General features: G+C 41.0%; 1 protein-coding gene across 1 annotated transcript in view; it reads right to left on the bottom strand.

Annotated features, from left to right (window-relative positions):
• Nucleotides 1-8297: 8297 nt before the first annotated feature.
• The window catches only part of LOC126384316 (four and a half LIM domains protein 3-like), a 28081-nt gene continuing 20086 nt past the window's right edge, over nt 8298-16292 (bottom strand). The window contains exons 3-6 of the mRNA XM_050035304.1: nt 15636-15810; nt 14585-14754; nt 13508-13694; nt 8298-9032 (exon numbers count right to left, since the gene is read on the bottom strand). Coding sequence (XP_049891261.1) covers nt 8881-9032; nt 13508-13694; nt 14585-14754; nt 15636-15810 — 684 coding nt within the window. The 3' untranslated portion in view covers nt 8298-8880. The remainder of the gene's footprint in view (nt 9033-13507; nt 13695-14584; nt 14755-15635; nt 15811-16292) is intronic.

The raw sequence follows: 16292 nt of genomic DNA, 5'->3' as shown, positions 1-16292 counted from the left end.
GTCAGTAAATGACCATCACCTGCTCTGTGACTAAAATCAGCTCTGGTTTGCAACCAAGATGTCTGCGATTCATTACTATGAATTTCCCCCAAAATGTAGCATTTTCCTGATTCCACCTTAACAAAGTGCTCCCTATCTTCTCCTTAAAACACGTCCTTGGGCCGTCCAGGTGAGGATTTGCATGCCCTGGTCCCTAAATCAAACACACCTACACTTTACACAGTGTCACTTTAGCTGTTCCTCTGCGTAACAATATGAGATTGTACATTTCTCATGTGTGATCTTTTCCCATGATGCAGTTTTTGAGAGTAGTTTTACTTTGACAAGATGAAGAGCAGTCTGAGAGCAGTTAAGATGTCGTTTTTCTACTTTTTATTGTTAAGTTTTAAAGTTGTTTCCCTACGTGCACACCACAAGTGAAATAATGTTGCTGGTCAGAATGTTCAGTATTTTTAGACATGTTTAGATCTTGCATTGTGTGTGTGTGTGTGTGTGTGTGTGTGTGTGTGTGTGTGTGTGTGTATTTTGCAGGAAATTGCAGCAAATCAAGAAAATTAAGGAGGAGGTCCAACGGAACTGAGTATATAAAACGTCAGCTGTAAGAAGTTAGTATGTACCTTCTCATAATTTATGCCCATTCTTCTGCAGTAGTAGTAAAACATTTATTCGTGTACATGCATGAATAAAGTGTTTTGTTTTTTTTCCATTTCCACCAAGCAGCACCACTCCAGCTCACATTTGTGTAATCCATGTACAAACAGAAATTAAAAATGACGTTTTTCATGCGGAAGTTATGAGCTGTAATATTTCTTGCCCTTTGCCCTAGAAATCACTAGTAGGCTAGCTAACAATCGGCTGGTTCTAGCTTTGTACGTTACTAACATCAGCTATCTCACCCAGCTCTCTGTAAGAAAGCAAATAAGTGTATTCTATCTCAAAAACTATTGCTTTAAGGCTGCTTTAGTGAGTCATACGCACAATTCTGACCTTTAAAACTTTCTAGAGTAAGTCAAAACTTGGGAATAGTTTAATCTTGCAGTGAAACGCGCATTAGTCACAACTGGCCTGAAACATCACCACATGGGGGGATGGAGAGGAACCAGGGCTGCTGACAAACACTATGATGGAGAGACTGACTGGGAAGAGTCCATCCCTGGAATGCACTCCTCGGTTTCAGGCTCCATCTCAGAGTCACATTTCATCTGGTATGAATGGCACAATGACTGATTCTTTTTTTTTTACTGCTCTAACAAGCAGTTATTAGTGTTACCTAAGTCATGTCACACTGGATGTGTCGCAGTTTCAATGTTTTGAACGTCTGTTAACCAGTTTTTGAACCCCTGCGTTCACCTTTGGGGCAACCCCACCTATAAAGGGGTGTCTCCCGCCTTGCCTATCCCCTTTTGCTGTTGTACTCCATGGGAAAGGTAGGCGTCATCGCTCTCATAGTAATGTCCATGTTTTAGGGCTGTTTTTTCAGCCTAAACATATTGTATAATATGCTAACATATTCTTGTGTCACTTAATTTGTGTAGGGGCTCGAGTTATATGGTCGTAATTGACCGAAGGTTTTGTTTTCACCACCAGCTGTCAGAGTTGTCAGGAATAAACGGGGATCGCCTCGAAAGATTTTCACTGTCTGGGCCTCTTCATAATAACACAATGCAGACAACACTAGAGTCCACCGGTTACACAGACATTCATGTTCCCCAGAAGATGAATTCTAATGACTTTGGTGATCCTATAACTTTAACATTAGCGCCAGTAGTTGACTTGATTGCTTTGTAGTGTAATATTTCCACAACTGAATGAATTACCATGAAATTTTGTACAGACATGGACCCATGAGGATGAATCCTACCGACTCTGATGATGTCTTAATCTTTCATGCAGCGCCAGGTCAAAATGTCACCTGGGCTTATGACCAACTGTCACTCTCAGTTGTACTTTGTGTTTACTGCTAATTGACAAATGTTACCATGCTACCATGCTAAATGCAGATGGTCAACATGGTAAGCATTATTTGGTGCATGTAAGCATGCTGACATTGGCATTTAGCTTAAAGTACAGAATGACAGTATGGCTGGAGACACTTTTTGTGGATATGGTAATAGTGTGGTTCTAGGTAGAGTTCCCCTCTCGGCCTGCAGAGAAGAAGAGGGAGCAGCTAGGCTCTGTGCTGGGCCCTCTGTCCCCGGCTTCTCCGGCAGGGAAATTCAGTGTAGTGCTTTTTGAGGGGGTCAGGCTTGGTCGGGCTCAGGCTCAGTATTTTATATGATGATCTTGGACAGACTGGGTTTGGGCTTCAACTCATGCAAGTAAGTTTGGTTCAGGTTGTAATTTTTTCCACAAGTTTAGAACTCCAGTTCCGGGTGGCAGTGTTGGTCAGTCCATCACTTCAGTTTGGACTGAAATGTCTCAACAACCATCGGATGTATTGCCATGAAATTCTGTACAGACATTCATGTTCCCCAGAGGATGAATCACAATGAATTTGGTCACTATGAGGTTTACATGATTCATTTTTTAGTAAAATATCTGAATAACTATCACATTGATTGCCATAAAAATTGATTCAGAAGGTTTTTGAAAAACTTGACCCTTCTTTAAGTCCCACCCCCCGACACAGACTAGCCAATCATATCTCAGACGAGGGCCCAACAACAATACAGCTGTGCTCCATTGACTCGAATGGAATCGTTTCAAATTTCCTTCATTTTCAAGCTGGTTTTGTGGATTTCAACGTGTATTAATGAGACGCATTACCTTAAGAGGTTGGAAGAAGATATATGTTTCTTCCCTGTTTCAAAACCAAAATCAAACACTGAAAAGGGTAAGGTTAGCTGCTGACAAAGACTGACCCTGCTGTACAGGAACCAGTGAAGGGAAGCAGGAAAACTTTGCTGATATTCAACCAGCTGTGTGTCATCACATTGTGCACAGATGAACATTGTTTGACTTCCCTTGGTGATCCCTGCCCATCCGACGGTGGAGGTCCAGGTGCTGGCAGCGGCACGGGGATGAAGCCAATCACCGTTCATCTGCACACACTGCAATGCCACACAGCTGGTTCAATATCGGCAAGTTTCCTTTATATTCATTGTGTTATGTGGCAATCAGCAGTAATGTGGTGGCTCACTTTTACACTGTGATCTGTAGCCTATAGTTCGGCTTTAGCTTCTAACTATCTTTGTCTTTTTAACCTGTTGTTGCTGCTGAGTCAGTTTGACATCCTGGATATATCCTTCAAACACAGACTGTAGACCCCTCTGTCTGCTTCTCTCTGGAATCACTGTTTCAGTTTACCAAAAATATGATAATATTTCTTCAGGGAGTGCAGTTAGTTACAGTGTGGGCTCCATGTTTACTCCGACAGCTTGTCAGACCATAACAAATGGGCGGGGCTTAGCGAAAGGTGAATTGTAAAAACTTTTGGTGACACTGGTAACTTTTAATCCAGGACCATTATTAGGTCAAACTTTTACTTCGTCCAGTACTTTGGTTTATGACTAAATTCCTGCAGAACTAATGATATTAGCATCAGTCTCAGCTGTAGTTTGGCAATGAGTATTTACACAGGTTTATAGACATACAGCACATTTTTCTCCCAGTGGTATTATTTCCTCATCTCCTCCCACGTCTCCTTCCATCCAACACATAGATACTGTTAGAGGCTTTGATTGAGACCAGGTTACATGTCAGGCCATGACTCACTCTCAAGTCACATTCAACATCGCCAACTACGTAATGCAATCTGGCTGGAAACTCACACACTCACACCAGAGAACATTCCACACGTTTAACCTTGGGGTGTGTGAGTAATGAGGCATGAATGCACAATGTGTGTTTCACCACTTAAACAGCAAATCTTTGTTTCATTTCCTGTCACTTCAGGAAATTATCTGGAAAGAACTGACCAAGGCAAAACTTTAAATGAGCTGTTGGGAGCCAAACAGGATTCCTGCAGTTAAACTTAGATGATTGAGCTGTATAGTGTTTAGACTTTTCTTTTGTTCTTCTGAGTCCAGATTGGCAATTTTATAGGGTTTAACACAATCTACTTTGCTGCCAAATTCTCTCAGGTTTGACTCCTAACATGCACATGTTTTATTTGGGATTGTCAGCGTCTCCTGGGAGGCTCTGTGGCTGTATGAATAATTTTGTTTTGTTGTTGAAAAGCATGCGGGTTAAGTCAAGTGTCAGCCCCACCATGACAAAAATAACAGCTTTAAATAATGATGCCTTCAACAGAAAGTGAAGAATTGCAAACAATTTCATTTTAACCCCGCTGCCCTTTACTGGAAATGGAGCTTTTCTAATGTGTTGTTTGTCATTGCTTGTGGTGTTGTTACAGCTCCACTGATGAAGGCCAGTCACAGAGTGATTAAAACACTCCAGTTGTGTTTATATGTTCTTTTAAACTAGCCTCAAAGGTTCCTAAGAAGTAACTTTAAACTTTCCCTTTTCTACACTCAAAAGAAAACCATTTATCCATAGAATAGGGTTTGTGATATGACTATGTGCCATGATATGTATTAATTTTTCACGCCATAGTACCTATCACTTTAACAATGCTGGGTGGATGAGGTCATTGTTGGCATTGTTAAAAATCAGTAAGCGTCATATTTTGGCTTATTTATTTGTTTTGATCTTTTTTATTAGTTTCCCTTTTTGTCGTGTTTTTTATTTCATTAATCTTTTTCAGAGGGGCTATTGGCAAAATTCAGAGTTGTCTGCATATAGTTCTCAACATGGAGCTGCCTGAGCAGTCAGTTTACAGCTAACAGTGCTAACTCCATAAACAGCAACAGTGCTGACAGAGCTAACAGCGCAAACCAGTGTTGATGCACACAGAGGAAGAGTGATTTCATTCTATGCCCAGGACCCTATTACTCAGTGGCATAAGATCGTTACGATGGGCCACAGTGCACGCTATCATGCACGTATCGTATCGTCACATGATAACAGATTTTCAAGGTGGCAGTCACTCATAAGGGCCCACTCCCCCCAGCACATTGTCGGAGGGCCCATTCTCTCTATGGGAACCCCCACCTCACGCCCAAAACAGGCAACACTATCTGGTTATTATATCCATCAGTTGGCAAAACAGTCTGAATGCATAGCTGTTCAGAGGCGTTTGAGTGTATCTTATGGTCTTCCTCAGCTGTCACAGAATTGTAAACGCTCCAGTTTACGTTCCTCTGAGCTCTCCAAGGACCTCTCGTCATGCTGTGGCTCAGTTTTTGGGACATCTGGACAGACGTCATCTCCTGAGAGTGATCACAAAAACAACAACTTTAAATCAGCTACGTCATAGCGCTGCGGGGATTATTTTCATTGTCCATTAATCTGTTGATTATTTTCTCAACTACTTTATTAGTTCTCTGGTCTGTAAAATGATGAAGAGCGTTGATCAGTGTTTTCCCCTGGATAACCTTCTCAAATGTCTTGTTTGGTCCACAACACAAAGATACTCAGTTCACTGTCAGGTCACTCAAACCAAATACCTGATTATCAGATTAGTTGGTAATTAATTAAATAGTTGACAACTCATCAGTTAGCCATTGCAACTCTACGACTGAATTGACCATATAGTGAGATTAACTGGCTCATCCAATGACTTAAATACAAACTCAAGAATGATCTTTCAGTCTCAGATTTATCAATAGTCTTTCGTGAAACGTTTCTATATCACAATATCAATATTGCGATATATAAATTATATTTACCATAGTAGAGGATTTTATCTATATAGCAGATCCCCTTGTGTTGCTCACAGCTTTGAAAAAAATTAACCGGAGCAAGCAAGTTTAGGAGAATATAAATGATAAACCACAGACATCCCTGTCAGCACTTTTCATAAGAACTCTCCTCTAGTCCTACCAAAGAACTAGTCCCCTTGTAAAGTAATGACTGTGAGCAAAGTAACATGGACACCGTTTCTGATTGATTTTAGTGCTGTGAACACCACCAATAAATTTAACTTTCACTTTATACGCCTACTTACAGTGGCCCTGAGGGTCAAAACACAGCATCATTTCACAAAACGTTACATTTAACAAAACACAACATTTCAGAAAACACTTGTCATCTGCACACACTGTGATGCCACACAGCTGGTTCAATATCAGTGAAGTTTCCCTTTATATTCATTGTCTTGTGTGGCGATCAGCAGTGATGTGGTGGTTCACTTTTACACCGTGATCTGTAGCCTATAGTTCGGCTTTAGCTTCTAACTATCTTTGTCTTTTTAACCTGTTGTTGCTGCTGAGTCAGTTTGACATCCTGGATATATCCTTCAAACACAGACTGTAGACCCCTCTGTCTGCTTCTCTCTGGAATCACTGTTTCAGTTTACCAAAAATATCAAAATATTTTTTCATGAAGTGCAGTTAGTTACTCTGTGGACTCCATGCTTACTCCGACAGCTTGTCAGACCATCACAAAGGGGCGGGGCTTAGCTAAAGGTTTATTACTTATCACAAAACACAATGTTGGTTGTCTGGTTTAGAGGTAGAAAGAGAGATCTATGGATGAAGAGATGAAAACAAAATAATCAGCCTGACCAGAGACCACGAGGGTGGATGACAAATGCGTTTTGGTATTTTGAGTTTAACTGACCCCCTTTAAATTGTCCTCATCATTCAAAAGTTACAACAGGGTAAATCCCACAGAGACAGATAATGTATTGAGTGAATTCCTGAGGATACTACACACAGTCATCTAAGGACCTTTAGGAAACATGCAGAAGTAATACTGTTGAAGCTGTAAGGCGGGGCCCCCCTTTTTCTTCTTCTGTGGTTAGTCAGTCAGAGTAATGTCTTCTAATTACTTTAACAGCCTTCGCCAGCGGGATCCAGCTGAGCCCATGGTCACTGAGCGGGATGATGTGAAATCTTAAATATTCACTGAGGGGCTTCAACCCCATCCTTCTCCCTCCTCCTCCTCCTCCTCCTCCTGGGACCAAACAAGACTTGTTCTCCTACATCCCCACAAACAAGGTCAAACATATTTCAGGAAGAGTCATGGGAACGGCCCAAACAAATAACAGCACCACATGGTGCTTTTATTCTTCATCTGGAGTTGATCTTGTGATAAGATTTTAACGGGGCATAAAGAACACGCTTGTAGCAGCAAGTCAACACTTTTACACTCAGCCATAAATGATGATCAAAAGCAGGAAGTCGCAGGAATGTATTTCTGTTCTCGACAGCTACATTTCTCAGTTTATGAGGGAGCACCAGGCGCCTGGAGTTAAGAAGAGCAGCCATATTTTCACATTAGCATCTGTCAGGGCCAAATCCATATAGTTGATGTATATATATTTAATTTGACAAAATAATCTTAACTCAAAGTCTTCTTCTTATTTTTTTTTATTCTGTCAAACTGTATTCAAGGCCAAAAAATAACTTTCAGACTCAGTATTTTCAAAATTAAAACTGTTCCCACAAGAATACTCCTTTATTTCTGGACACCTTACAGGCTACAAAGAGCAGGTACAAAGTATTTCAGGTAGCATTAACACCATGAAAACTAAAGTACCAAAGGCTAAAATTGCTTTTATGGAAAACTTTTCAACCTGTGTCATTGTGGCTTTCTGTTCCCTCTCCCTGAGATGAACACAAGCCTGGCACAGCCTCCGTATAAACATAATCAGAGCAGATCAGTGCAGAGGTTCTGAACTGTAAATATTTATCTAAATTATGTACTAGGGGAAACAGTCTACATGGGACTACCCACAGAAAACCATCTTTGGGAAATGGGGTAAGGGTTTTCAAGGAACTCTCTCCCAATTTTTTTTTCTTATTTAAGAAAGGTTATGAAGACAGTTTAACATGGTTATTTCAATTACATATCAGCAAAAACTTGATTTCAATATTTTAGCTCATTGATCAACCTCACAAGAGAAGTTTTTGTGTGGCTTGATAATTTGTTTCATAGTGAGACAGGAGAGCAAACAGCAAAATGTGACCTTCTTGAACACTGTCTTGTACCAAGAGGAACCTTTGAAGCCAGTTGCAGGTTTTTTACATTTCCTGTATAGTGACGCAAGGGCATTGGTTTAATTGTCAGATTTTCATTGTGGGACCCACTTCCACATTTACCCCTGAATGCCCTCAAATTCTAGAAACATCCCTGCATACACTTGACCTACTGTATATGGGGCTGCTGTGACTGGCCTCTGGCCTCCTGTCAATTTGTCTATCGGCTGACACTGTATAGTGCATGTTCAGTTCATATAGACAAATAAATCATTTATTAATTAATCTACACACCACCCACTGTTTTTACCACTTTTATTATTATTGCTTGTACGCCAGAAAAGATAATTCAAAGCTGAAATGAAAACAGAATATATGTTTTTCTTGCAACAGTTTATTTCTAACAAATACATTTATATACAGTAAGTAGTGGGAGAAGAAGAGGGGCGGTTTAATAAATCTGAGTATTTTTCAAAAAGTAGAAATCTTTTCCAAGTGTAGATCACGACATTAAAATTTTGGTTTTGTCTAGCCGTCATGAAAAAAAAAAAAAAAAGTGTTATAAAATGGTGTACGACCACCTTTATGAATAAAAGGTTTAATTTAATGGTTTACATATGTTTTGTTTTTTTTATTTAGTCTTTAATGTGCAAAACATATAAAATAAAGATAAACTAAGTCATACATAGGTCACAGGACATTTCTGCAGAATTTATACAAACATTTCAATGTGCTGCAGGCTGATGAGAATTTTGAGTTGTAAATACTGAGCTTTGTGTCAGCTTTACTCTGAGTGAGTTAATAACATGGCAGTGTTCGTGTGCAGGGCTGAGGTTACGCAGTTTGTCTGCTGGTGTCAGCCATGTTTGATATTTGCTGCAGGTGGTGTGAGCGGCGGTCAGTCGTCGTTGTTGCAGTCTGTACACAGAATCTGGTCGCGGTCGGGGAAGAAGCCGGAGCCCACCAGCGACACAGAGCAGCGCGAACACTTAAAGCACGGCTGGTGCCACTGCCGGTCCTCAAAGGAAACGTACTTCCCATCTCCAAACCCTGTGAGACACAAATAACAACACACGATGAGCAACTAATGAAGGAATGTTTTACGAGGAGTGGAAAATTTAATAACAGCCTTGCAGCACTGCGGAAACAACATAAATGTAATCGAGATAAAATCAGCAGTTGGCAGAAACAATAAGAAAGAGCTGCCAGTTCTGTCAACGTGCCGTGTTCTACTTTGCAGCTGTGGTCAAAAACATCTCATTAAAATTCTCATTTAACTCTGGTATGTTAAGTTTCTTTGCCAAAAGTAGAGGAAGGTGAGATAAAGATGGTAATGGACCTGTTGGACTTGTCAGGCTGTGGTTTGTTTTCAGGATGCCTGTCTACACACAGGGTCTTCAAAGCCTCTTTAGAGCTTTATAGTAAGTTACAGCTCATTACTTAGCTGTCCGGTTCTTAAAATTACTGTTTCCGTTCACTCTCTCAAACACTTTGATTCAACTGATGAGCTGAAACTTTGTGGCGCTGGACGAATGGTGACAAGCAGCAGTAGTTGTGTGAAAAACAGGAACAGGTTAGAAGGTGCAGCAACATTTTAGGCACAAATCCAAATGACCTCTCCAAAGTGTACAAAGTCAGTCACAAAGAAGGCCCAGCCCGTTCTTGCTGACCCTGTCACCCTTTGTTCAGTGTGTTCAGGTTGCTTCCATCTGGTTGCCGATATAATCTGCCAAGATGTTGGACCAATAGTTTTAAAACCTCATCAGTCCCTACTGCTTGTGGTCTGCTGAATAAGATTATGGGATTCCTTGTTTGTATGTTTTTTCCATGTGAATTTTTTCTGTGCTGATTGTGTGATATCTGTACTGCTGCTGGCTGCACAACAAATTGCCCCTTGAGGATAATAAAGATAACCTTAACCTTAGCCTCGCTGGTCTTGTAGCGTTGTTTTTGGCTGCAGCATGCAGCTGTTTTCAAAGATAAAGCTCTAAAAACTCACTGTACACTTCCTGCTCATCGCCAAACAGCAGACAGATGCGGTTAGAGACCATAGACTGTATAAAATAAGATAATAATAGAGACTAGCTGATGAACACAGTGGATTATTTAGCAGCTAAAGAGGCAGATATATTCCCCAGGAGTTGGTAGAGGCAAAAACAGAGCTAAAAGAGAGTGAATATTGTACTAGTGGACATAAAATTACCTCAAATAAATGAGAAAGTTACTCTGTAACTGCTGGATGTGTAAAAAAGCAACTGCTTGCTAACAAGTTCATCATACTTGAAAAGTGACGATATGTCCAGTGGTCGAATTGTTAATTTTTAACAAGGGGGATGCAATGTAGCTTCGATTTTTTGCGTGCACACATCATCAGACATGACAGCACAGATGTGCAAAATTAATCAAGATAAAGGAAAATGGCATGACCTATACCTGCTGCCTTTAAAAACACAAATGATGCAGTAGTATTGCTATTGCAATACAGACAAAAAACATTTTAGAGTATTCATAGGAGTAGTTCTGAAATAGCTGTGAAAATTAATCTTAGAGTCACTCTTATCCTATAGACATTTCCTTAGCCAGTATAATTTCTCCTTACCTGTGAAGCCTTGGGCTGATAATTGGTGCTGCTGTCAGGTCCCTGTCCTGATACCTGCCTGGTTTCTCCCTGTCCCTCTTCTATCTATTGCAATAATATAGATAATAAATGTGCAAAGCAAAATTTAGAAATAGAATTAGGAATAGTAGTGGTGACATAGCTGTGGAAATTAATCGCACAGTCACTTTTATGCTATAGATATTTTCTCTCAGCCAGTTATAATCTCGCCTATGAAGACCCTGCATGATCATCCTTGCTGGCCTCTGGTCCACTGTCTCCTCCCTGACTCTGCTCTTTATATTGTGCCAATAAAGATTAAAAAAATATGTGGAAAGCAATAGTGAGCACAAGTTCTTATTAAGGAGGAGTGGGTTTATTCTTAGCATGAAACTAGCTAGAAAGGTATTTAACATCGGTAACATTAATATTAGTGTTCTTGTTAACTAGCTTAACTTGATACATTGGCATCTGTTAATTAGTCATCATTTAGATAACATTATCTAAGTGCAACAGCATCACTCAACTTACACGGTTTGTTTAGAAGAAACTGTGCAAGGTTTTTTGCTTCTTGCTGGCTGGTTTGCTGAACATAGTTAACACAGCGGCACTGCCCAGCAGCACACATCTCGTCTGTGTGGATTGACTCTGATCACAACATGACAGCGTGTGTATGAGCCTTCTCATGGTGCGTTTAATGACGGCTCGGAAAAACACGTTACCACATGTTAAAAACGAATTGGACGGTGGTAACGGCTGTAAAAAGTGCGGGGGACGGAGGGAACAAATACGGGAAGTGCAGGGGACATGTCCCCTGCGTCCCCCCTCAAATTACGTCCGTGCCTGCACACACAGATTCTAGATTAACAAGGGGGATGCTTTTTGGTCAATTTTCTAACAAAGGGGATGGCATCCCCCCTCATCCCCCCTCAATTCGACCACTGAATATGTCAATGCTGTGTACACCGATGGTTTTCACTGCCCCCACGTGGCCGAAAAAATCAGTAACTGCAGATTTAAAGTTAATGAAATCAAAGTTTTTTTTAAAAAAAAATATTTGTTATCAGCAATTTATCAGTAATAGCCATTCAATGTATTTATAGTGCAATGACCACAAATATGTGAAATTGACATGACGTGCAACTCCTTGCAATGTGCTGTTCTGCAACATTCTGAAAACCTGCCGGTTCACACAAATGCAACTAGATGCGATGGTGTATCATCTCTATGCAACAACTCTCTGTGCTTTTGCTCTGATTTGCAGCTTTTCAGGCTTATTTTGAGGCTGAATATAATTTGTAGCTTCTTAAAATATGAATGAGGATAGTGACAGTGAGATACTGGCTACAGCTGCATTTGTTGTGGTGATGAAACGGCGAAAAACTGAAACATAACGAGCATCAGATGGACTGTATTCATAATAAATACGCCACAATAATATAAGTAAGCAGCGCCAATTAGTTGGTCAACGAGAATGTGTGTGTGTGAGGGGGCATAAGCACATACAGCGAGCAGCAGCAGCAACCGACCGTCTGAAACAGGCAAATGTGAAGACGGAAACAGAGGGCTTGGTGGGGACAGAGCGGACGTGGACTTGACTGGCGGACTTCACTACCAGCTGACTGGCTGTTGACACAGTTGACCAGCCTTATATTCTAAAACCAGCCGCTGGTGATTTGACCAGCGGAGTTGCTGGTGACACCATCAGCCGCCCTGAGTCGAGCTCAGACTGGCTTATCCACACTGCTGCAACTTTTCTCTGCAAGTTCTAAAACGGTTTCACAAATCATTGGTCTAAACTGTGCTTAACACACATGAAGTGGTGGCTGTAACAAAATGCTTCAAAATTACGTTCTGGAAACATGGAAACAGTGTCAACAGAAAGACTAATATGAACAGTTGCAGCTCTTTTTGGTTTTGGACAAAGAAAAACACTGGGTAAGAACAAAAAATAGTTGTTTAAGTTTCGGACAAGATCATGGTTTTGGTTAAAATAACAATTAAATTACATAAGTAGGCTACCTATGTAAAGTACTTGAAGTAGTTACCTAAAGTCAGTAAAGTCACATAACTACATTGACTTTTGGTTTCACACAAGACACAAACAGCAGTCTCCTGCTTGAAAGTCCATGTTTGTTTGACCCATCCACCAACCCTCCCGCCTGTCCTACGCAAACCTTTTTTGTTTGTTATACTTGATTTGTGTGTCCACTATGTCAAAGGATTCTCGTTGACTTTGCGTTGGAATTGTTTATGTGTTGCCAGCACATAATCCTAACACATTTTGTGCCCACACCTACGTAATATGTGCTTAGAGTTTGAGTCCATTTCACATATTTCTATGAGATGGGCTGCTACAGTAGATCATAGCCTTTATTGTGATTGGCAGGGTCCGCCATTTACAAGTGTGATTCAAAGGGCCTTCATACACATGAAGGATTCACAGGAAACGTAGCATGTAATGCAGCATTACTGTTACTGTAATACCTCATTAATATAAGCCTCACTGTTTACTGTTCACTCTTCAAACAAAGTATTAAACTGTATTGAGTTACTGCTAATCACTGAAAATTTTTGACTGCTGCTAGTTCACAATAAAAGCTGGAAAAACACAACACTGTGTGGCTTTTATTGTGACAAACAATATGGACAATAGGAAGAAACTACAAAACACAAAAAGAGGATATACGCAAATATGCAAACCACAAAGAAAGGATTAGAGCCAGGATTTAACACCTGAGTCACCTCACTGCCTACACCTGTTTGATGAACATAATTGTTCTGACATTTTATTAATAGCAGATCATCAAGACATACAGGTATCACGGGGAGAAAATGGGAGATGATACAAAACAGGGATATTGTGCCACTAACTGCTGAGTTAACCAACAGACAACAACAGCTCTGTGGTCCTGTGCTCTGTACTGACCTGTGATGGCCGTGTTGCATCCAGCACACTTTTTGGCATACAGGCTGCTGAAACACTTGACGCAGTATGGACTCTCCCCCTGTGAGGTGAAGGGTTGGCCAGCCAGCGGAGCTTTGCAGCCTGTGCAGAGAAAACACTCTTTGTGCCACACCTCATCCTTGTAGGTCACCCCTCCTTTAGTCAGAGCCTGCAGCACACAAACACAAACTGTATCAGGAAAATGTAATCAAATTTAAGATACTTTTTTACCTGGTTGCAAATTAGTACAAAGTTGGCTTTTTCATTTGGGTTTCCACTGATAAAATTTGAATTTAAGATGGCACTTTTTTATGTACCCATCCCTGCTCATGCTTGCAACTCAGTTCTTGGTGTACATTTCATCATATGTTTATTCTACAATCTGCTAAATTCTCTTAACTACATACTTCACAAATACTTAATGTTAGGTTACATGGGTTAGGTTTAGAAAAAGAAACATGGTGTGACAAACATGGAACACAGACACCAGTCTCCTGGGGGAAAGTCCTGTGTTTTGTTTTGACCAATCCACCACTACAACCTTTACGGAGACTGTTGCTCTTTATATTTCCTCCTTTACTCCCGTCAGCGCACTTGTCACAATTTCGTGGGTTGTATACAGATACTAGTGCATTACTTTTCACAGGTACGCGTATAAACAGTGCATGAAAACAGTCTACAACGTTAGCTCTGTCAGCACTGTTGCGATTATTAGCACTGTTAGCACCATTAGCTGTTAGCCATCAGCTCTACCTCTATGTTGGGAACCATGTACAGAGGATCTGAATCAGACTCTAAAATCATAGATATGTTCTGAAAGTCGTATACAGCTCCTTAACTACTTGTTAATTTAGTGCCGAAATTTTTTGTCGATTGACATAATTGAATAAACATTTAGAAGCAAAAACACCAAACAGTCTCTGGTTCTAAATTGAATATCTTTGGGTTTTGGGTTGATGTTCGGACAAACAACACATTTGACAGCGTCACCTTGGTTCTGGGAAACTGTGATAATTGATTGTAAAAGTTCTGGACAGATTAATTGAGATCCCAGTTCACCTTTTTGCAGTGGCTGCACTGGGGAGCAACCCTGCCCTCATAGCACGGCACACAGTAGTAGCTGTTGTTGTCCGGGATGAAGGCCTCGGCGCCGATCGGCTTCTCACAGCTGTGACAGAGAAAACAGTCCTCGTGCCACGTGGAGCCGCCGTACTCCAACAGCCTTGACCCTGAGACGGAAAAAAGAGTGGGAGCAGATGAGTATGGAAACTGAGATGATTGTTTGTTGATATCCTCCCTGACAAAGACATTCCTTTGATCTCTGCCCTACTGTGCTGTAACTACACACTGGAATGAAATCTGATAGCGTTCACACAACAAACACCAGAAGTGATGATTCAGTGAGATGACTAAACCCGTTTTAACACCTGCACTGTACAATTACTTCAGCTTATCTTACATCAAAACAATGTGACACGCTGTAACAAATCACAGCATCCTAACCCTGCTTTTTATTTATTTTTACAGTTTTTATCATTTCACAAGAGGCTGTTTGTCCACTCCCAGAAGAAACACACGCTCCACTGCAAAGAAAAGTCAGGAGTCATGCATCTGAGTTCCTTTAATCACCGGCCTTGTTTTACGACTTTTGGGACCTGAACTGCAGCCCAAAGGCATGACAGTGTTTTGAACTTGGCTGCACTGTTACGAAAATGGAGCAGCAGCTCTTAAAGGCATTCCAGGCTGAGCAGAAACTGAAGAAAATGACTGCTCAGTTCAGAAAAGATCTGGTGAGTTATGGTATCCCACAGTACCCACAGGCCTGGATAATTCTCAGTCATCCGACACCACTGCTGCACTCGTGTCGTCACAGCGGCCCCGAGCTGAAAAAGCCCGAGATATTTTCAGCCGAGCAAGGAAACAATCATCCTGTCACATCTAAGCTGTCACACCCCGGATAACAAAAACTCATTAGCCTCTTTATCCCTGCACAGACAGGGTGTGAACTTTCTGACTGTTCAAGTGATTGCTCAAGGATCTGTCCCCGAGGAGGTTTGTGAACTCTGTGCTGGAGGGAAAATAAGTTAGCCGGTCTTTAGTGCTGCTGTACCTGGCATGACCGTCTTGTCGCAGGACACACATTTGGAGGAGAACTCGTTGCAGTAGCAGTCGCTGCACACCAGCCCGTCCTCCTGGCTAGTGAAGGGCTCGTCTGCCAGAGAGCGGTCGCAGCGGAAACAGCGAAAACAGTGCGCGTGGTAATATCTGTTCTCGTAGAAAAGCTCCTGGAGGAAGAGGAGAGTCAAACTGAGCAACTAGTAAAACCAGTCAGTCACACTTCTTCCAGTCATTGTTTGGCAAATTAATACATCAGGTAAGAGACATGCAATAATAAAATTAAATTGATTTGTGAATGGAAGGAAGCCAAGGAGGTGTACTGAAGTGTGAAAAGGAATCTCAAATTTAATCAAACACACCTGGCAGACGAGATGAAACAAACAAGAATAACAAGCACAGATAAACAAGAAACAAACAATCTGAGACAATTGTGTTGTTTGGGTCATTGAGATGTTATTAAAATGGAATCTCAAAGACAGGTGTTGGAATTTGATGGTTTTTATAGTCTATTTAAAAATATTCTTTCCAGGAATTGTCACTTTTTGTAAACAGTATCACCAGTGAAAGCGAAGACCATGTTTGTCCCTCCTTTCTTTGCAAAAAAGTCCTGCTCACAGAAGCACTGCCCAAATGAAAACGCAAAACACAG

This window comes from Epinephelus moara, chromosome 22 (genome assembly GCF_006386435.1).
Source record: "Epinephelus moara isolate mb chromosome 22, YSFRI_EMoa_1.0, whole genome shotgun sequence".
In the NCBI taxonomy this organism is placed as follows: Eukaryota; Metazoa; Chordata; class Actinopteri; order Perciformes; family Serranidae; genus Epinephelus; species Epinephelus moara.
The sequence above is the reverse complement of the archived record's forward strand: the minus strand, read 5'-3'. Positions and strand labels throughout refer to the sequence as shown.